The following is a 27,588-nucleotide window of genomic DNA, read 5'->3' as shown; positions in this document are numbered from 1 at the left end:
ACAGTTGTCAAGATATAACTTAATAACTTCATCAGACAGTATATACCAATATAAATAGCACCGTTTATTTGCTACAAATATTGACAATATTTGTATGCATATACAAACTGGAATATTCCAGTATACACAGTTTTATGAGCAGGGTGTATAGACACTGCTGATAAAATTGTATAAGCCTCCTTACAATAATATATAAAGAAATTAACCTTTGATTTGGGTAAAATTTTGAAACATGAGACGACTGTGGTGTATCTGCACCCCTTTGATTATTTATAAGAAAATTAATTATATCAACCACTAATATTCATAACTCATCATGGAAAATTCCATAAAAATCATTTATGATTCAACACAAAATAATAAGGAATAAAAAAAAAAATAAAGAAAGTTATACTTATTATCCCTCATCCCTCAATGTAATTGTTAAAATACATAACAGAAAATGACACAGTAATTAGTGGAATCTAATTAATATAAGGATGTGATTTTAGTCTAGAAATGACAATAAAGAACAAAAAAGGTTTTTTGCTCTTTATCTCCCTGCCCGGTTACTTATAACCAATTATGACAAAAATTTAATGGCACCAAATTCATATGGGGCAATATATTATGTATAGAAATCATTGTCTAATTTCATACAAATCAGTTCTTTCATTCTGCAGATATCAAATAAACAAACATAGATATATACATTTTTTCAAAATTTTTCAATGCTAAAATTATGGTTTTGTAAGAGGGGGATGGTCATGAAATTCTGAAGACCTGCAAAAACCTTGACATCCAAAATTTGATCTGATAATGTTGTCCTGTGGGACTCCATTGAGTTCTTTATTCTCCATTTCTGCAAGGATGGTTTTGCTATTCCCAATAGAGACTGTTATACTTATAGCAGGTTTGGTTTTCTGTACAAGCCTGACACTACCACCCTGTGTGGACAGGTGGTGCCTTGTAGAAATTTTTCCTCCACAAGGAAAAAAAGATTCAATGACAATTTTTTTAGACTATTATTAACCAGAGCTCATTAGTGATTCGAGCTATCAAATTTTAGAGGAGAATAAAGGAAAGAAGGAAATACATGGAAGAATATATATATATATATATATATATATATATATATATATATATATATATATATACACATTTATTAAAAATTAATTTCTTTTATTTGTAAAAAATAAAAAAAAACACTTAAATTATAATCTTCTTTGTTAAAAATAAACAAAGAACAATAGAGAAGAACCAGTAGCATTATTAACCAATTTAATAGGAGAACACATTGTAGTAGGGTGAGGCTGTAATGGTTAGATAGCATCTTTAGGTCTTTTGACAAATCCAACAATTTTTACCAAAGGTCACATTGTTCAAAATTGATTGAATAAGTGTTACTGATAATGAAAGTGAGGAATGATATTCAATTATGGTTTTACTCCAGCTTTAAAATCGTGGATAGATGATGTATTTAATGAGATAGGTGAATCATAATGGGAAAAATTGTAATGTAAGCATCAGCACAATTCAATTATTAAAACCAAATTGAACTATCATAAAATAAGTGCAAGACAGATACCAAGACAATTTACCAACAATCATAAAGAAGCCAGACTTCACGTGTGTACAGAATTCAAACAACACCTGACCATTATCACAGATATTTGGAACACTTTCTTGTAATGTCACATAGTAATCTGTGGATTTGAAATGCGATGTAAGTAATTAATTTACTCACAAACGTAGTTTAAAATAGACATGTCTAACCAAATACTTATACATTCATTTGTAGAAAAACTTCACATTCTACATATTCCAAGTAAGAATGCTAAGAATTCCACCCAGTCTCAAATACTAAATGTTTAGCTTGTGGTATTTTTATTAGCTCTGTTTTTGACTTCATGTAATAGGTTTGTTTGGCATGTAAGAAATAAAGTTAATTGATACCATGAGTTTGTTAAGCAGTAAAAAGAATTTTTAATGGAATTTTTTCACCGGTTGATGAAAACCCAAAGAAATGGTTAAATAAATGAGGAAGTTATGTACATATTAACCTAAGAATTACAGGTCCTCAAGATTTTTAAAACACCTGAGGATGAACAGTGCAGTTTTTTAATGATTCATTAATTTGGTTGGCAATTTAAAAAAAAAAATATCTAGTATTTCAGATAAATGAAATATGTAAACACGTATTTCACATATTGATTCTTCTAACTTCTTAATTCTTTTCAAAAATTCCTGTGCATCACCTGAATTTTTTCACAAAAAAATTATTTTATCTGTTTTATCATATACTTTTTTAACATAGCTCAATTAATTCTTCATGCATTGTCATTTTTAAATTACAGTCCAAGTAATCTTTACTGCCCATTCGGTAAATCTGTAAACTTCCATAAAGTCAAAATAATGGATTTATGACAAATTCTTTAATCCAGAATCACCTATTCATAAAGGAAACTATATATATTAAATATATTATAAAACAATAAATGTATTAAGAATTATACATTACAATTTATAAATATTAAGTCATTCTATAAAACATAAAATAACAAATAAATATTAAATACACATTCAAATAAAAAAAAAAAAAACATAAAAAGAAAGATATGAAATATAACAAACCACATGCCATACTAAAACCATAGAATTCCTTCTGATGAACTTTTTTTTTTTTTTTTTTTTTTATTTCTACTCTCCCCGACCAGATATCCAATTAAGTATACTCAGTCGGGGAGAGTGTCCTTTTACTCTCAAAGGAGGCGTCCCCCACCTGGCTATACGTCCGGCACGGCAGGTTGGCCTCCCTGGTCTCGGATCTTTTGTTTTACATTGCCTGCCTCTAATCCCCCGCTTTAGAGCCAAGGTCCCCGGCTATGCCGTCCCCCAGCGCCTCAGCAGGGAACCGGGACTCGGTCTTTACGCCTTTGGCCTCTAATCGACAGCGCCGACCCCACAAAGAGCCTAGGCTCCCGCAGAGACAACCCCGCCGACTGGGACTTGGTCTTTTATTTTAACCCAAACTCAAACTCCCCTGGAGTTCACCCCCTTCTCAGGTACCTGCACACCAAGGGGTACAGGCCCTCCATGGAGTGACTGTCCGCCCTACCCTACTGTTTATACTCCCATTCTTCTGTCTTCATCCTCTTTGGCCCGCAGGACCTCCCCGGCGAACCTGCGGAACCATTCCCGGTTCTCATTGTTGTACCCCAACCAATTTATGAGATTTTCTGGTGTAAGACCATTAATTACTATTTGACCTCTGTTAACGGCCCATCTTGGACATATGAACAACGTATGTTCGGCATCGTCGTTCTCTGGACAATAGATGCACTGCGGGGTGGCTCTCTTCCCGATCCTATACAGATACTGACCGAAAGAGCCGTGCCCCAACAGTAATTGTGTCATGTAAAAATTGACATCTCCGAGTCTATTGTTATTCCAGGTTTTAATATTAGGGATTAGGCGTCTGGTCCATTCTCCCACACTGGACCCTGCCCACTCTTCTTGCCATTCTTGTTCTATAATCCCTTCCATCTCTTCTTTCGACATACCGCTGTGTCTGAGGGTTCTGGCTTTTATCTGAAGGTCTATGGGTAGGACCCCGGTCAGTACGCACAGCGCGTAATACGATACCGTACAGTAACTAGCAGCTACACGCAGCAATGCCAGTCTATGGACACTTCTCAACTTCTTTTTATTTCGCTGTATGTTCATTGCCGCCCCCCATATAGGAGCCGCATACAGTACCGTCGAAGTGATAGCCGCGGTTATCAATCTTCGAATAACCATTTTAGGTGTGCCGTGGTTTTGAAATAATCCTCTTAATCCCTTTACAGCAGGAGTAACTCTCCCACAAATCATATCAATATGCTTGCTGAACCTTTGTCCAGAAGTACCCCCAAGTATTTTGTTTCTTTTACTTCATCAATTCTCTGTCCTCTGATATTTAGATTCACACTTCTTAATGGTCTTCTACCCGAGAGGACCAGGCAACAGGATTTATTAGGAGCTATTTCTAATTTGTTATCCTCCATCCATTCATCTATTGTTCTAAGCGCTTGGTTTGCCTTGTTCTCCAGTTCATTAATATATCTGTCTTCTACTAATATTGCGATATCATCCGCGTATCCTACTATCGATACCCCTTCGGGGTAGTTCAGCCTGAAGATTTTATCATAGAAAACATTCCATAAGGTTGGGCCAAGGACAGATCCCTGTGGCACCCCTCTGAATACCTGAAACATGGCTTTCCTTTCTAGGGTTTTGACCTCTATGAACCTATTTTGCAGATATTGATCTATCTGATTTACTAAGTATTTACTTATTTGCATGGCTTGAAGCGCCTCAATGATGGCTGTCCAGGGGACCGTACCAAATGCGTTTCTAACATCAAGCATTATGATCATGGGGATTTTTCTAGTCCTCCATGTACCGCTTCTGCAATTTAATGCCCAGTTTTTTACCTTCTCGACTGCGGTCACCGTGGACCGTCCCTTTCTAAATCCGTATTGTTCCGGATGTAGACATTGTTTTTCCTCTATTTCCTCTCTAAGTCTATTTTCTAACAACTTTTCAACTACTTTTCCCATATTATTTATGAGCGTAATCGGTCTATATGCTGTGTTCTCTTGAATTTGTCCTGCCTTTGGGAGGAAGACTGTTCTTGCTTCCTTCCAGCATTCAGGGAAGCTTCTATTTTGTAGGCCGTAGCTGGCTACATCGACTATTTCTCAAGGTACGATCCTAGCTATTATCTTAATGATGGCCGCTGGGATGCCATCTGGGCTGGGGCTTTTCTTATTTTTTAATTTATTTATAGTTTCCATGACCTCTTTTTGTGTAAATCTTCCTCCCTGGCATTCTATCACCTCTCTATTATATTGCTCCTCCGTTCTGGGGAATAACTTTCTGATCTGCAACGCAGCCGTTTCTTCATTCAGTGTCGGAACTTGTCTCCCAAGCCGCTTGGTTACTATTTTGAAAGCCTTTCCCCACGGATCAGCATTCAACTCCTCGCATAGTTCTAACCATTTCCTTCTTTTGACCTGCTTTATGAGGAAGTTAAGCGTCTTTCTCGCTTGCCTATATTGCTCTGTCGCAATGTTACATCCTATTTCCGAACCAACTCTAGCTCGCAACCTCTGAGCCGTCCTCTTGTGTCTTTGCATAATTCTACGCTGTTCCTCTATCTCCCTGGACCACCAGTACACCATATTATGTTTAATATTATTTCTCCTCGGTATGTTCGCCATCTCTTCTTTAACTATATTTTGGAATATTTCAGGTGTTATCCGTACTATTTCTAATTCTATTTGCCGCATTATTAGCTACTCTATATATCTGTTGATCAGACAGTCTGATATTGTTATTTATCTGTCTTATTTCTGGCCGTTGCTCTCTGAAGTTAACAAAGATGGCTCTGTGATCGCTGGCTGTTTCGTCATTAAGAACCATGAAATCAGCTGCATCAGTGCGCATCCTTCCATCAATTATAACTAAATCCAGGACCGATTGATGCCCTCTTGCTTGGTAGGTGGCTGTTCTGTCGCTGCCAGCAATTTCTCCAGGAGTTTTCCTCTAGCGTTCGAGGAGACCGCTCCAGCCAGAACAGTCCTGCAGTTAAAGTCTCCAAGGACTACAATTCTCTTCCGAGCTCGTATAATGACTTGATGGAGGTCAAGGAGTCTGTTCTTAAGAGATTCCCTGCTGCAGTTAGGGCTGATATATACACCTAATATAATCTTATCGCTTACCTCAACAGCAATGAGTCCGTCACCTCTACCATACAGATCATAATCCACATTTCCAACGATCTTTCTAATTGCCACATCACCATTCCCATCGGTCAGCCACTGTTCTCTGGCCGCCGAATACACATTAGGTTCGGTGGCCACCAGGAAGTCCGCTTCGTATCTAGCTGCTATTTCTATGCTCAAATCACTAGAGAGTAGGCTCCTGTTATTATTAACTAGTATTACTTTAGTCATTACCTTTGTTACAGCACGGGTTCCCGGTCCTATGTGAAGTGGCTCCACAGTCCAGGCATATGGTCGCCTCCTTGCAATCTTTAATTACATGGCCGGGTTTACCACAGTTGAAGCAGAGGTTTGAACGGTCCTGGTCTCTGCACTCTCTTCTGCTGTGACCGACATCCCAACATCGATAACATTTCTCTATATCCGTCCGGATGTAGGCCCTGCAACTCACCCACCCTACTCTCAGCCTTGCTGCAATTAATTTCGTTGCATTCCTTTGACTTGTGACCACCGTGGCATTTTTTGTGTTTCCAAATGCCTCCCTTAGTGATGTGACCTGAAAGTTTTCTCCTATATCCGTCCGGATGTAGGCCCTGCAACTCACCCACCCTACTCTCAGCCTTGCTGCAATTAATTTCGTTGCATTCCTTTGACTTGTGACCACCGTGGCATTTTTTGTGTTTCCAAATGCCTCCCTTAGTGATGTGACCTGAAAGTTTTCTCCTTGTCCTAGTACCTTCTCTACCGCTTCCCTGACCTCTCGCTCAGTAGTGTCACCTAGCATGTCTTTGACATGAACGACTGTTCTGCGGTCTCCTCTTGTTCTTATATCCACCTGGAGATCCTCTGCTCTGTTCTTCAGCAGGGAGGAAAACTCCCCCGCCTTCTGCGCCCCACTAATTCGGACCTCTAGTTGTTGATCCCTTCCCTGTTTAATTGACAGTATTTCGCCGGCCTCCTCAACCTTAACCTTTTCTTTCATGGTTTTCAACAGATTGGCATAAGATTTACCGGGGGCCCTTACTACGACCGTTTTACTTTCAACGACCGGGGGGTTCCCCTTCTTGTTGATACCGACCTCGACCTTGCCCTCCCTTGTTCGCTCAGGCTGGGGAGTAACATCCTCGGCAAGGTCTTACCCTTCCTCATCATGTATATTACTATTTTCCTCACTATGATGCCCCACTGGACCACTGGGAACCACAAAGACAGCTGACTCCAGCTTACCTACAGCTCTTCGTAAGGCCTTTATAATATGAGAGGCCATTATCTTATCTCCTTCTCTAGAGTCGTAGATTACCGTGTACCTAGTTCCGGTATTTGTGATCTTTCCATCTTTGAGGATGGTGGAGTCTTGTAAGATCATTGCCCCAGGTGCCGTCCCAGCATACCGGCTGGACGGCTTTAATCCATTCAAATCGATGAAAAAACAGCTGTCATCTCCTGGTCTTAGATCTTTCTCCTGGGTCAGCCTGTTCATTACCCAGGTTCACCATCGTGTGGGTAATCTGTCTATCAGTTGTTCATCTGTCAGCTCTACATCTAGAATATCTGACATCTCGTTCCTGCCATGACTTTCGGTTTGCGTACTTTGGTCAACTGTGTCTGGAGTCTCATCATTTATTCGTTGTAAATCTTTATAAATTTCTGTCAGCTCCCTCTCATGAGCCTTGATTGCCATTACACTGGCCTTGCCAGTTAGTTGCCTAAGCTGTAATAGTGCATTACCCAGCCTGTACGTAACCTTCTTCAAATTAAGGGGGGCCTCCTCTTCTTCTGGTGAGCCTGCTCTCGGCCGCTTGGCGGTTCTCCCCTCTACTGTCTTCCACTTTGCTTTTCCTTGATTTAATCCTGTAATGTCCATGTCTTCTGAGACTTCAGAAACACTATCCCTCCTTCCGGCAGTTCCCCTCGAGGGCCGAGCCTCTGGAGAGGCCTTATCTTCTATTGGAAGCGAGCTTCGTCTTCTCATGACTCGGATTCGAAATCAGGGGTTGATTCCGAGTCCTATGATACCCCACACGGGTGGGTGCCCCCCAAAAAAATTTGGGGGGTTTGGGGGGAAGTAAAATGTATGTGTTCAAATCCGGGGTCAAAAATTTTGGGGGGTCCAAATATGAGGGGGGTCAGAAGGTCAGAAATCTTTGGTTTCGGATAGATATTTGGGAATTTTGGTTCTATGGTAAAAACTATAGGAGATATGGAGGATAGGAGTTTGCCCGTGTAAAGTATCGCAAACACTTAGAAAAATTTCTACTAGTACACAGTAAAACTTCTGAAAATTTTACAAGTCCTTGTTTACTTGTATTTCAATGACGTCACGAACAAGCCAGAGCTTGTCGCTTGACTTGCAAAATTTGTCTCTATATAAGTTAAATGTAAATACTTAAACACTTAAAAAAAAACCTTATTCAAAGTACTTTTTAACTCACTCTGTCCGTGTAGTTGTATTTACTTACAATCCCACACCCCTTCGGTTCTTAACCGTTGTCCAAAAGGGCTGTAGCACTAAAAGTTCTCTACACTTTCCTCAAAATTTTGTATTTTCAACAAAAAAAAATACCAAACCGAAACTCAAAAAACTTTGCACTTGTGTCCATTAACCATACCACTATAATTTCCGATGTCCGTATCCAGTAAAAAATCCAAAAAACCCAATCAAAAAGTAAAATATCGCGGAGCTAGGAAACACGTCTGCACTCGGTGCCGTCCACAACTCGACTCTTTCTGATGAACTGAGGTAAGTGTATAAATCACATTAACATAAGTTCTTGTACGTATGCTTGATACGTGCCATTCCAAACTCGCACACAAACATCCATAGCCTGCTAATATCTTCCCTAACTATTTTCTGAAATGAGTTCAAAATTTAGTAAAATTAATAATAAGATCTGAATACATCATAACGAACAAGTATCTAAATATCAGAGTGTGAAGTGCATCCTGATAGAAACACCTCAATTTTCAGTCCGGAACATTTCAAAACTCAACCATTAGCCGGTAAATAGATCCTAATAATCTTTTCAATATGTCTAATTTTCTGTTATTTTTTGGAATGCAATGTACTGTCGATAATCAGTATTTTGCATACAGATTTGATTAAAAGCAAATTAAGTCTATGAAACAAAAGATAAAAAAATTTATAAAGAAAGGAATAGTTTATCAGGATTAAGTTCATTTGCACAATTAGCACTTAAAAACCACTATAAAATTAAGCTTGGAGAATCTGCCTAATAGTTGAGACCTAGCTCTACAATGGTTTTTTTGCACTCTCAAGGTGTCAAGGTAGGGTGTGTGATTTTATTAACAAAATATATAAACAAATTCACAACACTGGTTCTGATTTCAACAAAATTAATTATTTATTTCTGCATCACAAAAAAGCTAGAATGAAGGAAGAAATGTTTTATTACAGGGAAAGATTATACTGAAAACAGAACTTTTTAAATTGATTAAATATAAAAACAATTACTAACATTTATTAAATTAAATAATTAGTTAGTAAACTAACTAACTGAATTACTTAGTTTTTTAATATAAATAAACATGTATTGCAAAAACATAAAAAATATAACAATTACAATAATAACTTCACCAAACCGTAATTTATACACCAGCAATACTACGCTGCCAAATGTCAAACATGAAATTACACATACCCATGATGAAATGCAATTGTTACTCAAATCCTATAATTTTCAATCTTCTTTCCTAGATATGAAAAATTCAACATTGTCTCAAGAAATAACATTGTTATGGGCATAAAATTTCATGTAATTTTTATAAGCGTTTGGTTGTATGTGTGAAAAACTGTGAACTTTTTAAAATTAGTAACACTAAAAAAAAAATTTACTTTATTATTATTCTAAAATTCATTTCATTCATTATTAGAAATTGTTGAAGAACCTGTAGTAGTAGCTGGTACGATCATTCTCTGTTGCGACAAGGTACTCGTTTGCGGTTCTTGATAATGTACTTCTGCCTTGAAAATTATTAACGATGGACACAATTTATAATTAACTGCATGAAGTATACGACGCTTACAAATAAATATTACGAATATCATAAGACTTTCCATAAAATGTATTATACTGACAATTATTATATTTAGCTCTGCATATTTGCAAACTGTTAATAACAACTCTGGTATCCGAATTACGCCCATGATGAAAAAAAACTTGAAGTATAAAAACATCCTGAAATAATAAAAAAAAATAATTTTTCAGTTAATAAAACTATTTATAAAGGAAAGTATGATTACAATTATTACCACATTTTATGTGGGAGGATAAATTAGAATGTCCATGAAACATCATGAGTGAACAAATGTTCTCGCACATCCTGATATTCTATTAGACATATTGGCTGTCCCAAATTATAATTAAGAATTTATAGTATTTATTTACAAAAAAATTATTTATTATTATTATTGCAAAGAATAAAAAATTATTTCACAAACATTACAGTTGTGATTGTTATTATATGCCATACAAAACAGACTTGTTTATCATTGTCCACATTGTCTACGACTTATGTAATATTATTACTGACATCTGTCTCGGATCATTCAAGCAGTTTGGCACTAAACTGTTATGATACAATTCTCTGTTTTTTTTAATTTTTCTTCTGTAATCTCTTTACATCTTTGGTAAGTAAATGATATAGACAACGAACTGAATACCATTATGCTACCTCACGCCTCATTATTCAGTAAATCCAAGGCTGGATTAACCAACAGAGATTTAAGGCCCATAATTTTTAGGGGACAGCTTCAATTTTTATAGCATCAAGAAAAAATAAAAAATTTTAAAAAATAAGTTTAATTTATCGTAAATAATATAGAATTTATGTTATTATTTTAAAACAAAACAATACAATATCATCACAAAATTTTCAAAGTAATAAAATCAGATTAGTGCCACTGATGGATCCAAGAGAAACCATGGGAGCTGTGGGGGCCACATGCCTCTGGTCATAAGTACATGGTACAAATGGGATATGGGAGCCCAAAAAGGCTTATGGATAATATGTGTGTATTTTTAAAAAGATAAAAAATAAGTAATATCTTCAAAATTAAAAAAAAAATGCAAAAACAATAAAAAGGTTTTTTCATTTTAAAATCAAATAAAAATATGAGAGCGGAGTCTTTTTGTTTTTTATAGTGCTAAAAAGGAATCTCCCAACTGCTTTTCAATTTTTGCTTGAAGTTGTCTGCAACTTACATAAATGGGCCCCCAAATTTAAGTTATATCTAGGGTTATGTTTCAGGTTCTGTTTCAGTAGAGGCTTAATTCAGTACTGAATTAATGCATTAGATTATTTTGTTGCATTTTGAATTATCATGTCATTTGCTTTTCTAGCTGACAAGAGTAAACATACAGTGGAATGTTTTCTCACTTGTTTTATATTTTGTCTACCCTTTTCACAGTCCTGTCTAGCTCACACTGTGTCTTATGAAACCTATTCCGCATGATGAATAGTAACAATTCAGCTGTTGTCTAAATTCTTCCAGGCTTCTTGATTTATCCTGGATTTATTAACTATCTACTCAAATCATTCCTTTCATTCTTGATAATCAAATATTACCCAGTTTTCAACAAAAATGGTAGCCTGCTTTCACAATCTAACAGTCCTTTTTTTATATATGATTAACAATGAAAATTTTGTATATAGTCTTTATAAATGTTGACAGAATCCTCCAGCCTAAGAATCTATTGAAATGTTCATAGAAGAGCTTCAATCCCAAACTTCCTGCCAAGGAGTCAGATTTGTAAAAGAAATTACAGTAAATTAACTTGTACAAGGAATAATATCATAAATATCAGATTATTATTAGGGTTCAATCCAATAAACTTAACAAGTATCTTATAAAAATGATAAACTGTTAAATCTATTATATAAACACTTACACATTACACATTATTATTTTAAAACAAAACAATACAATATCATCACAAAATTTTCAAAGTAATAAAATCAGATTAGTGCCACTGACGGATCCAAGAGAAACCATGGGAGCTGTGGCGAATGGTTTAAAATTAATCCAAAAAATATTCACATAGGATACAAAAGAGATAACTTAAATTTAAATTGCCTAGGATTTGCCGATGACTTAGCTTTATTAGCTAATAGTATCGCAGAAGCCAGAATACAGATAACAAGTATAGAAGAACTTGCGAATAAAATTGGACTTAAAATTTCTTACGAAAAGACTAAAATGATGGCTATAGATCCTTTAGTTATTAATTCTGTGAATATTAATGGAAACAAAGTAGAACTTGTAGAAAAATTTAAATATCTTGGAGAGATCATTACTTGTATTTGTAACGAAAAACAAAATTGGACTGAAAGACTTAATAAATTATTTAAAGTGCTACAAGTAACCAAAAATACTTACAACAAAAAATTTTCTCCCGATTAACACTAAAATTAGACATTACAAAACTGTGGTTAAACCAGTAATTACTTACACGAGCGAAACTTTATTTAGATTAAATCAGAAAAATAGGACTGAACCTTTCCTTAAAGTTGAACGCAGGATTCTTAGAACCTGCATAAACAAAAAATATAAACACGAAAATCAGTACAGATTATCGCCTAATAAATTTCTGTACGAAAACTTGGAATCCTTAATCGATACTATGAATAAGAAGCGAATCTCTATGTGTGCACACTTGTTAAGATTACCGAAGGATAGGATTACTAAGATAATTATCGATCTCGATTTTGGTCTTTAAAAATCCGCCATTATGGATCAAAGAAATTAAAGAAGACATGCAAGAATTAAATTTGTCTTACGAAGATTTACTTAATAAATACGAAAAATTGAAGTTTGTTATTAGAGATCCGAATACCAACTTTAAAGTAAGAACCTTTAATTATACAAAAAGGGTTTATTCAGAAGAGGATCGTAAAGCAAGATCGTTAAGAATAACAAAATATTGGGAGAAAGTCAAAGCTAAGAACTTAAAGGCCAAAAGATCGGCAAGAAAGACTTGAATTATTCTGACTAAAGTGGTCGTTTGCAGCCTTAAAAGTAAAAAAAAAAAAAAAAAAAAAAAAAAAACACTTACATATTTCTTTCAGCCTGTCTTCCATGTCTGTTTACATCTGATATTAATGTTTTTCTCTGTTTGCTCATTTTATAAATTTGCCAGATTAGTGAAATAAACTTTACAGAATTAAAACCAACCAGAACTATTACAGAACCAAAGCATAATACCATCAAACGAGATATTACTGAAAAAAGACAAAATAAAAAATTTACATCAAATAAATAAAAAAACAAGGAATATTTTTAATTCTAGCATATACAGCAAGTTTACTTTGCAAAAAACATTTTGGAAGATTAAATTATTATGATGATTATACCAATAAACATCCTTATTATAATTAACTTCAGGTCTATAGTAATGCCAGCAACAATTAAATAATTACTATTACAAATATATACTACATAAATTCTAACTGACTATCTCATTAAAAACAACCAGCTATTTATTTAACTAACAATATAATAATTGTAATGAAAGATTTCCAAAAAAATCATCCATTCCCGCATGACAGTGCTTAAAATTACATATTATACAAAGGAATATCGCATAAAAAATTATTAAAAACTACCAACCCTATGTTAAATATATTATTAATTCTTTTAGATTTCAATAAGAGACAAACATCTTCCTAATTTGTAATCTAATACTTTATTATATAGCATATTATATTAGAAGGGCCAGCTTTCTTTAGCACACTGACCGCTAGTTTCAGTATTTTGTACAGCTGATCTACATAATCTAAGATAATGAGGTCACAATAGTTCCATAAGTTCCTATCCTCAGTTCAGATTCAGTAGGTACTTAATCTAAATTTAACACAAATAAGGAAATGGAGTGAATGTTTAGAAATAACAATCTACCAATAGGACAGTGATGTCGGTTACACCAATTTAGCTGAAGATTTAATTTTTTTACTAGAAGCTTAATATACTACAACAGTACAATGTTAGCTAATTTCAAATATTAAAAATTATTAATGATGCTTTAAAAGTAACAGAAATTACACAAATGGTCGTTTGGAAAGTTCTCAGCCTAATAAAAAAAACAAGATTTTTCTTAATTTTTTTTTCAAAGTAGTCGCCTATCAATTAAACCACATTTAGATCAAATATTTCCAACTTTTAAGTTCTCAAAACAATGCACTTTATCTAACTCTGCAAAATAAGTGGTGTGTGAAGATGCATTCTCGTGAAAGAGCTCTTTCTTTTTGAACATACATGGATAAGCCTGAATAGCACCCTTCAAACGATCCAGTAGTACAATGTAGTACTTCCTAGTGATGGTCTAGCCATTTTCCAGGTAATCTATGAGCACCACACCACAAGAATCTTAAAAGACCACTGCCATAACTTTACCCACAGACGGAACCATTTGCACTTCTTTTGGTACACTTTCACCTGCTTCCACCCACTATATTTGGTTTCTGGCATGTAATGTCAGAGACATGTTCCCCCTGGAGAAAAATCAAATGTGTTTTTGGTCAACTATAAACAAATGCTGCACCCATCAAGCAGAAAGTTTTGCATACTCAAAACATAATGTAAAGTGCAGTGTATAAAGTTTATCAAAATGATTGCTTTGTAAGCAAGCTCACATACCTTTACTAGGAGATCATTTAATATGGCACTGTAGATTGTTGTGATGATTTTGTCAGTCATAGATTTTTGGACACTTAAGTGTTCATCATCTTGAATGGATATTTGAACATGTTCAAATTCAGCAGCCTACTTTTTAACCATCAATAGCGAAAGGAAAGAATCTTTTAAAATGACATCTAACTCTTTTTATATGTTTGTTGTAGATAAACCTTTTAAAACAAAGTACTTTAAAACAATTCAAATTTCAGAGTTATCCATTTAAAAGAAAATTTCAGAACTTGTTTTCTTTACCAGTTCAACAAAAATTAACAACTAAACGCACATATCAGCAACTTCGCATCAAGACATTTATATGATCATACGATGCAATCTAAATGATCATACTTGACAAATATCATAATCATTAATGGTCACACTTATGGCGCACTGAGAACTTTCCAAATAGCCTTAGTATATCAATCTAGATGTCCAAAAATTACAAAAGGAAATAATATTAAAAGAAAATTAAAATTTTTATAGCTAATACAAAATTAGTGTTTGATAATGTTTTTTAACTAATACGTTATTACTTCTTAACTACATTAATTGCATATACTCATATGTAAATGGATCCAAGTAGAATCAATATGGCATTAGGTTTTTATTTGTTATATGCAGCAAAAGGCAGTGCGACACAAAAAAATATTTGTTGTAAAAAAAATTTGTACTAGGGGCCTAATATCAAATTTCATAAAATGTTTATCAAATTAAGTATTAATCAGACAGAATCACAGTTAGAAAAAAAAAAGTTAAATAGTTTTACCGATTTCTAAATCCCCATTTGATGTAAACAATATGTAAAATCTCATGATGCGACAAGGAGCACAAATAATAAATGCCAGTCCCCATCCGTAAAGCAAATACCTTCTAAACTGTTTCTTTTCATCTTCTTTACTCACAATGCCATTTGAAGCAGCTGGAACCATCTTACTGTAAAACCAATATTTCTCATTTTAAATAATTTTAATAATGTACGTCACCATACTGTTGATACTACTACAAATAGTGAATTCACATAAAATTAAAAATCACAGAATTAAGACAATAATCTCCTTCTCTAAGCAACTACAAGCTAATCGCCCATTTACAATCGTCGATAAGAATTTTTGTAGCATGTGAAAATTGCCAAGTCTGATTGGAATTTAATCCCAGACAGAGATGCTATCACAACGCTACAAACATCAGTAGAGTTATGAAGTAATACCAATGAGTAAAACTGTGCTTAAGAGACCAATCCTCCCAACTGAGCACCAAAATTAAACAATAATGAATGTAGATGAGACTATTAATAATTACTAAAAAGGGACTTTAAATCTCGATGTTTATAATAATTATTACATCATAAGAAATAACTCATGACAAAATATAGAATTCAGTTCATTTTGGGAAATTTTAGAAGCATGAACATTAAATTTACTATTATGAGCAATATAATTTTATTAAATCATTTATTTTGTTTCTTATACAATAAACTCTCGCTAAAAAGACCACCCATGGTTCCAAATGATTTTGGTCCAGGTCAATCCATGTCAAGTCACCAATAGTGGATACATTACTATTTAAAATTTTTGTAATTTTTGGTTTCCTACCTTTTGTGTTGATGTAGCAACTGGACATTATTATTACATCCCTGAAACTTTGTGCAGTGACATTTCACAGCTGATGTTATAATGAATTGTACTCATCATATATATGAATGAGTCTCTTACATTCACTTTTTATACATAAATTCAGTTTGTACCATTAGATATATACCAAAATTATTTGGAGTTTACATTTTCATCATCATGTACCATATTTCAAATACTTTCTTATCAGTTAACTTAGGCCTAAATTATTATTTTTTTTTAAATTACAAGAACTTTTATCAAATTAACTTTACTCAGTGGCTAAACAAAAATATAATTCTTGGAATTTTAATTGTTTATAAGTACAAGATATGGTTCTTAAAAGAAGTAATGGTAATTTCCGGTTTAACAATTTTTTGGGCATATTGAAACTAGAATGTCTTGCTTATCAGTTGAATATCAATGTTATCATTTTTATTGCTTATTCTACTTCTATGGGGCTTCAAACGAAACAATTTCTGAATGTTTATTACCTTCCCCATCCAAGATATAAGGCATCAAAGATTGTACATTTTGAAAAATCTTGCTCTCTTGATATTTTATAAAAAATAAAGGAAGATGACATCAGACTTCAAAATCCATAAGTAGCCTCTATAGTACTATGTTAAGGGTATACGAGGTGCGACAATAAAGTAATGAGACTGATTTTTCTTTGCAAGATGTGGCAACCCTTCAGCTTGCATAGGCACACCATCTTTGACCTTGGTCTATAAGCTACTTCTAGTCCAAGCGGCACATTGATGCAATTGCTCAGTCGTGAGTTGTGCTGTAATAAGTGAACACGTGTTTGTGTCTCTCGTCACAGAAATGAAACTGCAAAATATTGCGCAACGGTATGCCATTTCTTTTTGCGTTAAATCAGGTGAAAACGCGACGACAACTTACGGTAAGCTACAGAAGGCTTTTGGGGAGGAGGTTATGTCAAGAGCTCAAGTTTTTCGGTGGCATAAAATTTTTAGTGAAGGCAGAACGAATGTTGTAGATGAAGACCACAGTGGACGACCATCAACCTCACGGACAGATGTCAACTTGACCAGGATGCGTGAAATCGTACGATCTGATCGAAGATTATACGTGAAAATGATGGCAGAATAACTCAACATCGATCGAGAAAACAGTTCGTCTAATATTAACTGAAGATCTTGGTACGAGAAAGATTTGTGCAAAAATGGTCCCCAAATATCTCGCACAACAACAGTGAGAAACTCGGAAAAATGTGGCAGCCGATCTGTTAGAGCAAACAGAAATCAATCCAGATTTGGTCAGCCGTGTTATGACTGGTGATGAAGGTTGGCTTTTTCAATACGATCCAGAGACAAAACGCCAAAGTTCGTGATGGTGCTCAAAGGGATCACCCACACCAAAAAAAGCTCGCATGTCAAAGTCAAAAGTGAAACGCATGCTTGTGTGCTTCTTAGATTCCAAGGGAATTGTTCATAAAGAGTGGGTGCCTCCTGGACAATCAGTTAACCAATATTTCTACAAAGAATTTTTAGAAAGACTTCATAAACGAGATCTTCGTGTCCGTGCCAACATTGCTGATAATTGGATTCTGCATCACGATAATGCGCCATCCCATACTGCTCTGTCAGTACAGCAATTTTTAACCTCAAAACAAATTTCAGTACTACCACAGCCACCTTATTCACCAGATATCGCTCCGTGCGACTTTTTTCTTTTTCCAAGAGTCAAAATGGCGGTCAAGAGACACCATTTTCAAACAACACAAGATGTACAAAGACCTGTGACGAGGGACACAAACATATGTTCACTTATTACAGCACAACTCACGACTGAGCAGTTGCATCAATGTCCCGCTTGGACTAGAAGTAGCTTATAGACCAAGGTGAAAGATGGTGTGCCTACGCAAGCTGCAGGGTTGCCACATCTTGCAAAGAAAAATCAGTCTCATTACTTTATTGTTGCACCCCGTATATATATATATATATATATATATTTATATTTATATATTAGAACTTATGGTCCTAACCTTTCACAGTTATATACTTGAACAAGAACTGGAATTTTTGCATTCTAAATGCTCAGATTAAGAGCTGATTTTAGGGTTTAAATATACAAGATAGGAAAATGATGTACATAACATAACGTGTAGTTATTTTCTGTAGAATACAATGGTTTTTGTTTCATCTCTTAGTCACTTAGTCTCAGAGATATTGGAAAAGACTCCCAAATGCCAAAAAAGTGCTAAAATTGGCATGTAAGGCATTGTAAAATTTAACTTAACACGTACAAACAATTTAAAAAAACATTGGTTTTGAACTCTTGAAATATGGGAAAATGAATATACAAAAAATTACAAACATCAAACGTCATGCGACTATTTAATTTTAAAAACAATATGATTTTATTTAACAGATTGGGAGATTGGACATGGAGTGACCCATCATGTTCACTTTAGAGAACATGATCATTTTAATATAAATAGCCATTATCAGTAACTGCTTTATAGAACATTTAAGTCTATTACATTTAAATAATACAAAAATAAAGTAATACAAATAAAATACTATATTCATAATTTCATATATTTAAGTGTTATTAATTGTTTGTGTTATAAAATAAAATTTTAACAATAACAATGCAAATTTAGTTTCTTATCCATTACACATCAAGAAATTTAAAATTAAATTCATTATTGGTAATGGGCCAGAAACAATCAAATCAAACTTAAGAAAACATTTTTAAAAATTAAATGGATTCCAATGATGTCTTTTATTTTTTATTTAAGAGAATAGTTTTTTTTTATTGTAATAAAAGAAACATTTTTTGAGAAACCAATCATTTCCATTATTTGATGATGTTAAATTTAAATGGTGAATATTTATTATACACACAAAAGGATGTGAAAAAAGATTTTGTTTAAAGAATACAATTCAATGCAGCCTCATTTCCTGAATAAAAAATTCATAACACATAAAAAAAAATCATCAAGAAGAAACCAAAATTATCCATACAAGAAAATGGATGAACTATACATTCTCATAAATTGTTCTAACAAAACAGATCCATTAAAATTTCATGATTGAATAAATTGTGAAATATCATTATTAACAATCTTACAATGCTATGGTATGTTCCTTTTATGTAAAATAAGCAGAAAGAACTTTGAAAGTTATGCAATCAGATCAATATTAATAAATGACCAGTAAAAAAAAATCAAAAAAAGATATTATAGTTGGTGGATAATGTAAATAAAAATTGCAATATGATTATTAAGACAGAAAGCAAAAAGATCGTGACGACAGGTGATGATACAATAACATATTTGGTAAAAAAAAAACATAAAGCTTATAATTGTAATTTTTCATGTCTGAAAAATGAAAATTCATTTCACTTTCATTTAAGTGCTACCTCATTAGAAATTTTAGTGATTACCTCAATACATATTTGATGATCAAAGTTGGGTTAAAGATATCTTATAATTGTGTTCTCATAAATATTGTTCTTTTTCAGTCTTAGAGTGGTATTTTTGGAGTGAATTTATGATAATATATTACTATAAAAATAATTAGACATTATAATATTATTAGACATTAATTATTATATTATTAGACATTATAATTAGGGTATTAATAAATTTTTACAAGTGTTATACAAAATAAAGTTGAATAATTCGATAATTTGTAGTTTCTTCATTATGTCATTCCCATGACCACATAAGTGATGTCTACAAAGTTTTTTTTTTTCAGTTTCAAGTATATAAGTTTTTTTTAAACTACAGTAGCATGCAAATTAATCTGAACACAGGGATTTTTTTTAGATCTATGTTGTGGCTACACTGATTGATCACTACCATTTTTTAAATTATCAGTGTAACGTGAGGAGGTTATTGTTCTTTGGTTATTTAGTAATTTTCATGTTAGTGTTTTGTGAAAGTTTATTTCCTCTTCTATTACAAAATCATATTTCCATATTTTTGTTCCGTGTGTCTTGAATATAGGTATAATGAACATAACTCTAAGATAGCATTCAAAAATTGTTTCTCTTTCTGAGCACACCAGTATGACACAATGACAAATAGCTTCTGAGTGTGGCGTTGGTCTAGTGATAATGAATGCTATTTTAAAATGATTTAAAGAAACTGGTTACTTTTCACCTCAAAGGAAATGCAAATGTGTCTAAAAAAGAAAAACTATTCCAACACAAGATCAGTTCTTAGTGAGAAAAAGTAAACTGATCCAAAATTATCTGCTGTGAATTTAAATCGAATTAGCAGCCATTGGAACAAATTTATGCATGACAATTGTTAGACGCCGACTTTTTGCAGCTGGACAGAAAGCCTATCAACCAGCTACAAAGCAGCTTTTAACTCCAGCAATGTGCAGAAAAAGGCTCTTGTGGGCCAAAGCACATGCTAACTGGACTAAAGAAATAAAGAAAAATGTTATGTTTTCCAATGAGTTACATTTTTAAAAAATGTGTTTGGGCAAAGATTCCAAACATTAGAAAAGCATCAGCTGAAAATACATCACCGACTCATATCCAACAATGAGTTAAACATCCCCAAAAAAATTTTTGGGACCGTTTCACATTTGAAGGCTCTTATTCATTACTTCCAGCAGATGGAAAGTGGAGGATGTATCAAGATTCTGAAGGAAAGGGTTCAAACACATCTTCAAAAAAATTCCCACAAGACATTAGAGTGTTCCTACAAGGTCTGGCACCATGCCATACTGATATTGAAAAAGTTTTCAATGAATGAAACATTAAAGGGCTACTGTCCAGGCAACTTTAGACTTAAACCAAATAGAAAACTTTTGGACAATAGTCAAAAAACGACTCTCAAAAATGAACTGTAACATAAAAATTGACCTCATTTTTTTATTGTCATGATGAAATCATACTGATTTCATCATGACAATAAAAAAATATACTTGTTGAATTGATGCCAAATAATGTACAAAAGTGATAACGAATACAGGAAGACATATTAATTACTAGATATTCACAAATTGGTAACAGGTATGATTTTTTTTATAAAGTTACTTTTTATTAAATAAATTTTTTAAACATGGCTTCTGCTGATAATTTTTTTAAAAAAGTAAAAAATAATTAAAAATTTTATAGCCACCTTACCAGCAAAAAAAAAGTGTTTTCTTGAGATCTTTCAGTTTATTTCAAACCATCATCAGGAGATAAAAATAATATAGTACGTCAAAAAATTAAAATAATTACAGAGTCATGACTGTGTAATTATTTTAATTTTTTTATATATTATATTATTTTCATCTCCTGATGATGGTTTGAAATAAACCAAAAGATCTCAAGAAAACATATCTTTTTTGCAGGTAAGGTGGGTAGTATAAAATTGTTATTTATTTTTTATTTTATTAAATAACATGTGTTCGGATTAATTTGCATGTTACTGTATGATGTTATCATGGTTTAATTCAGTTTTACCTACACAATAAGTTTTTATTTTTGTTTTTTTTATTGGATTAGCAAAACTTGTTCATACTTATGTGCCCCAAATAATAGAAATTTCTACAAGAAGATAATCAGCTAAAGGCTGATTTTTATGTTTCATTCTTTTTAATTAACTACTATTATAAATTAACCTTACCTGAAAGTGAGCCAAAGTACATAACATAGAACATTTATCCACAAATAATTTGATAGATATCCATAGAAAAAACATGATTCTAGAAAGAAAAAAAAAATTAGATTATTATTATTATTATTAACCAATTCATACTTTATAACAATTATGATTTAGCATATAGTGTGTTTATTGAATATTTTATACCAACATTTTATGTTGAAATCAATCCCAATTATAATGAACATATTACATTCTTGGGATATTAAACCTCCTCTGCTGTATAAAAACCTATATATCTAGCCATGTCTGTTTTCATTCTTACAATAAAATTAAAATTTTTTATTTAATGAAAATTCAAAAGAAGACCTCCCAACTAATATTTCTAAAATAACAACCAATAATTTGACATCATTTAACCCTTTCAGTACCTGCCAATTTCTTTTTAGGAAAATTAAGATGGTATTCTAATAATTTTTTTTAATTCCAATTTTATAGTAATTTTAATTCAATTATATATAAAATTCTGTATTAGAATGTGTGGGTTTTTATATTAAATAAATACGACTTCAAGATTTAATTATAAATTCAATTAAACATTCATTAGGAATTATAATCATTTGTATTATTAAAATTTTCATATTATTGGATTAAGTTTTCGCGGACATTTACACGAAACAATCTTGGGTTTTCTCGGGATCTATATACTGTAATTAAGGATCTACAAATTCGTTAATCTTAACAAATAAATTAATTTTCGTTAGACGGGTAAGATAATGGCAACAATCGTTTTTTTTCTTAATTTTTACTAGGGAAAGACGAATTCTGATTCAAAAACTGGAGCTTTGTTATTACCAATGAAGGAACCATAACCCACCGTTTTTCAGTCTGAAAAATCAACTGCAATCACTTCAATATGACTCGAAATTATATAATTTTATGAATGGATCTATTTTCATTTAATTTTATTAATACAACTTCGGGCACAATACACACGTATTTTAGTGAGAAAGACGAAACGATAGGTGAAAAGGTGCCAGATTCAGATAATAAACCCGAGTATTAATTAACTACCAGCTAGTGTTATCACCAAACCAACAGGCTGATCATCAATGAATTAATACAAACCGTTTTTATTTACAGGTGCTAAAAAGTATAAATAATTATACAACGACTTACAAAAATAAATATACAACGACTTAATATTAAGAACGAAAACATATAAAACTATCAATACAGACATTCTCTTTAGTTTAAACTCACAATACGAACTTGGAATAGAGCAGATAGTAATTCGTTTAGCGATATTGGATATATGATCGATATACATTGAAGATACGAAAAGAATAGTCAATTTGACATCGAATGATAGAACCAATTTTTTCCTGTAATAACTAACTTGCAATTCTGTTTATAATACTTTTAATAAAAATTTTATCAATTGCAAAGTATATTTGAAGATTCTCTGCCATGTTGAAGGATCAAAATTATAAAAACAGTCTCTTACAGCAGTTTTCAGTTCATCAACATTCTTTAATCAGATATGGGTATTTTTTTTTTGATTATGATCCAAAGGGTGTTGTCACAGGTTGTTAAGTCTGGATTTGTAGACAGCCACTGAATTTTGGTGTCCCTACTACTCCACTGTCTTTCAAATGTTTATTTTAAATGTCCCTTACCGACTGACTTATGAGCTGGAGTTACATCTTGCTTTAAAGTGGCAGTTAATTCCCTACCAATCAAATCTAACTGGTAATGAAACATTGTTAACACTTGTTTAAAAAAAAGAATGACCCTATCAAATGCATTTTAGATGTCGCAACCTACATCATTATATGTAGTGGGTGTTCTATGGTTTTCTCATTAAGGTGAGGATTTTCTATGCACCAAAAATACCCATTCTCAGATCTATTAATAAGGTAAATCAATAAGATAAACTCATCTGAAAAACTGTATTCTGTAACTGAAAATTGGGAAAATGCCTCAGAAGAGCTTTGCAATAAATTTCCTTTAAAATCGTGTCCTGGTCAGAATTAACATGGTTTAAACTCCAAGATCATTTTTCATTATTTTCTGAAGTATTGATTGAAGAATGTTTAACTCTTAAGACCTTTTTATGGTAGTACTTAAAAGGTCATAAACAGGACTCCTTAACAATATAAGAGCTGTTCAATCGGCTAAAAGGATGTACGGATTGTTTCCGTACATCAAATCATGGACTGATGCAGAGGGAAAGATTTTTTCCTATTTTTTATGGAGCTTCCTTAGCAAAACAATGAATGAGTCTTATGTTTTCATACTTTTCAATTGCATATTTATGCTTATGCACAAAGACTAGCAAGAAGTATTTCTTCAACAGAATTGCAAAAATAATTTTGCAGTGAATTAAACGACTTAATTTTACCATTTTCATTTAACACTACACAAATCAAAATTCTTACTGATCATGACAGTAGTGTACTTTAAATAATTTTTTTATTATATACAGTTTTATTTATAAATATATTTACTGGTGTATTGTGAATTAATTAAATCCCTCCCCCCCAAAAAAAAATTGCATCATGCCTTAAATACTTTAGACATTGAGAATTATTTATTTAGCTATATGGTTATAAATTAGGCAAACTGCTATTAAAAATTATTCAGATCATATCAAGAGTTGAAAATAGTTTGAGGTAAGATGGAGCAACATATAATTTCCAAAACTAAAAATATGACTGTCATAATGTAACATACTGAAGTTTCCAATAAAAAGTCAGTTCTTAATCACAGAATAACTGGTAAATGTTGTTTAATTATAAAATGCTAGTTTTATTAATATATTAATTTTATTTTATTTTGAATACTTAACCTGCTATAAAGAATCCTTTTTTTAAATCAAATCTTGGGAGTAAAGTGCAAAATATTACCGATGGCCCCATATTAAAAATGTACTAAGGTATATAAATAAATTTTTTTTTTTTTAGTCATTTGACTGGTTTAATGCAGCTCTCCAAGATTCCTTACCTAGTAGTAGTTGTTTCATTTCGGTATACCCCCTACATCCTACATCCCTAACAATTTGTTTTACATATTCCAAACGTTACCTGCCTATACAATTTTTTCCTTCTACCTGTCCCTCCAATATTAAAGCGACTATTCCAAGATGCCTTAATATGTGGTCTCTCTTCTTTTAACTATATTTTTCCAGACGCTTCTTTCTTCATCAATTTGCCGCAACATCTTTTCATTTGTCACTTTATCCACCTGTCCGATTTTTAACATTCTCCTATAGCACCACATTTCAAAAGCTTCTAATCTTTCCTTCTTAGATACTCCGGTCGTCCAAGTTTCACTTCCATATAAAGCAACGCTCCAAATAACATATACTTTCAAAAATCTTTTGCTGACATTTAAATTAATTTTTTACGTAAACAAATTATATTTCTGACTGAAGGCTCATTTTGCCTGTGCTATTCGGCATTTTATATCGCTTCTACTTCGTCCATCTTTAGTAATTCTACTTCCCAAATAACAAAATTCTTCTACCTACATAATCTTTTCTCCTCCTATTTTCACATTCAGTGGTTCATCTTTGTTATGTTATAAATAACATAAGCAAATTGTAATGCAACTTAAAATGGTGGGAATGTTTTTATGTAAACTACATACACAGAGTACTAGAACAAATTTTACATTTCCTGCTGGTTAATATGTATATATTTGTATAAGTTATCAGACTTAATGTTAATATACTGCATTTTTTTTTTTTTAGAAAGCACTGATACAGCATTACTAAGACTTATCGATGCTAAAAAAATATCAATTAAAACTAGATGCTTTCTCTGTAAATATATAAAAAATTGATAAATTAAGTAATAAAAACTATTTTAATTATTATAAAATAAAAATTATCATCTTACCTGTAATACTATGAAATATGCCTTTTACTTCTGAATTCATGTTCATAAAAATAAATTGAAATGTAAAATAAAAAATTGCACTTATCACTTGACACATTAAACACTTTCCAAATAAATTATCTAATTCTGGTATAAAAAAATATGTTAAAAATGTGATACAAAGAAACGGTAATGTTACAAATAGTGTAAGATAATTCCATTTAGAAAAATACGGTACTATATTAAGAAAATCCAGCATTTTATCCAAGGTATTTATTTCATTTAAATTTCTGTATAAAAAAACCATAATTGTCTGAGATTCTTCGTACCATTCCAAACAATAATTATTAATATTTAATGTATAATTATTCGCATTTTTTAATAATATACTTCCATTATTAAATATATGATAGTTTATTAAATCGGTTTGTTCCACTAATGATTTATTTGTTTTCTGATAAATTGCTACAAAATGATTATCCACATTATTGCTTGGAAAAATAAAATCTGTTCGTGTATTTAACAACAAAGAAATGTACTTATTTATTTGAATATCTTTATCGCTATAAAAACAAATGCCATTTCTGTTCACTGAATAATGATCGGGACAACATTTTTGTAAACAAATTTTTATTAAACATATACAACCAAATATTCTTCCATTATCAGAAAATGTAATTTCTTTTGGATAGAGTATATCATCTGATAAAATACTACCATTCAAAAATTCTTTCCCTTTTTTTAATTCCTTGCTTTTTATTATTTCACATGGATAATTATTCATTTGTCCTTCGATTGCAACCATTATTGTTGATAAAATTATAAAAAATCTATTATACATTTTCCCAAAAACACAATTTTTTACACATATAAAAAAAATTGAGGATTAATAAAAACATTAAACATTACACTTTAATTTCACATAAAAGAATTAAACTAAGTATATAAAGTAATAATATTACACTGATAGACTATAATTTATATAAAAATGAAATGAAATAAAGATAGCTATTAAAAAATATATGCATAAATAATCCTGAGAAGTATAACAGATAAAGATTGATAAAATTTAACAATTGCTTTGTTTAAATTGCTGTAATATTGTGGTTTACATCAGTTTCCTGAATTCATTTATCTTGTGGTTTGATAGTATAAGTTTAATAATGTAAATTTTTTAAAAGAAAAAATTACTATCTTTTAACACTATAACGGTACAAAAAGTAATTAGTTAAAATGTTATTTATTCCATGAAAAGATTGTAGCTGTCAGCTTGAATATATGTGGAAATTGATTCAGTCATGCAAAAATTTAATTATGTAATACTGCCGATCATTTTACTCATATTAAGTAATATTTCAACACTGTGGCCATGAACCTTTTACAAAAACTTAAATCTTGTCTAAAAATTTGTATCTATTAATATAAAAGGGTTGTTCAATAATTTTTTTTTTTGTCTTCAGCCATTTGACTAGTTTGATGAAGCTCTCCAAGATTCCCTATCTAGTGCCAGTCGTTTCATTTCGGTATACCCCCTACATCCTACATCCCTAACAATTTGTTCTACATATTTCAAACGTTGCCTGCCTGCACAATTTTTCCCATCTACCTGTCCCTCCAATATCAAAGCGACTATTCCAGAGATGCCTTAATATATGGCCTATAAGTCTGTCTCTTCTTTTAGCTATATTTTTACAAACGCTTCTTTCTTCATCAATTTGCTGCAACACCTCTTCTTCATTTATCACTTTATCCACCCATCTGATTTTTAATGTTCTCCAGTAGCACTGCATTTCAAAAGCTTCTAATCTTTTCTTCTCAGGTACTCCGATCGTCCAAGTTTCACTTCCATATAAAGCGACGCTCCAAACATATACTTTCAAAAATCTTTTCCTGATATTTAAATTAATTTTTGATGTAAAAAAATTATATTTCTGACCGAAGGCTAGTTTCGCCCGTGCTATTTGGCATTTTATATCACTCCTGCTTTGTCCATCATTAGCAATTCTACTTCCCAAAACAACAAAATTCTTCTACCTCCATAGTCTTTCCTCGTCCTATTTTTATATCCAGTGGTCCATCT

General features: G+C 32.3%; 1 protein-coding gene across 1 annotated transcript; it reads right to left on the bottom strand.

Moving 5' to 3' along the window:
* Positions 1-8,573: 8,573 nt before the first annotated feature.
* Positions 8,574-26,454, bottom strand: LOC142332942 (putative G-protein coupled receptor Mth-like 4). The gene is made up of 5 exons (XM_075379657.1): positions 25,530-26,454; positions 21,652-21,730; positions 15,203-15,369; positions 12,821-12,986; positions 8,574-9,943 (listed from the first exon to the last, which is right to left on the bottom strand). The coding sequence occupies exons 1-5, from the start codon at positions 26,347-26,349 to the stop codon at positions 9,625-9,627; spliced, it is 1,551 nt and encodes a 516-aa protein (XP_075235772.1). The 5' UTR covers positions 26,350-26,454; the 3' UTR covers positions 8,574-9,624.
* Between the last annotated feature and the right edge of the window lie 1,134 nt (positions 26,455-27,588).

This window comes from Lycorma delicatula, chromosome 12 (genome assembly GCF_047948215.1).
Source record: "Lycorma delicatula isolate Av1 chromosome 12, ASM4794821v1, whole genome shotgun sequence".
Taxonomy (NCBI): Eukaryota; Metazoa; Arthropoda; class Insecta; order Hemiptera; family Fulgoridae; genus Lycorma; species Lycorma delicatula.
Note: the sequence above shows the minus strand (reverse complement) of the source record. Positions and strands in the feature narration are given on the sequence as shown.

Excerpts from the sequence above, each read along its gene's own strand:
- LOC142332942 (XM_075379657.1), bottom strand. The coding sequence starts at position 26,349 with ATGTATAATAGATTTTTTATAATTTTATCAACAATAATGGTTGCAATC. Across the intron at positions 21,731-25,529 it reads CATATTTCATAGTATTACAG|AATCATGTTTTTTCTATGGA; the intron begins GTAAGATGATAA and ends TTTTCTTTCTAG. Across the intron at positions 12,987-15,202 it reads AAATGGGGATTTAGAAATCG|TAATATCTCGTTTGATGGTA; the intron begins GTAAAACTATTT and ends GTCTTTTTTCAG.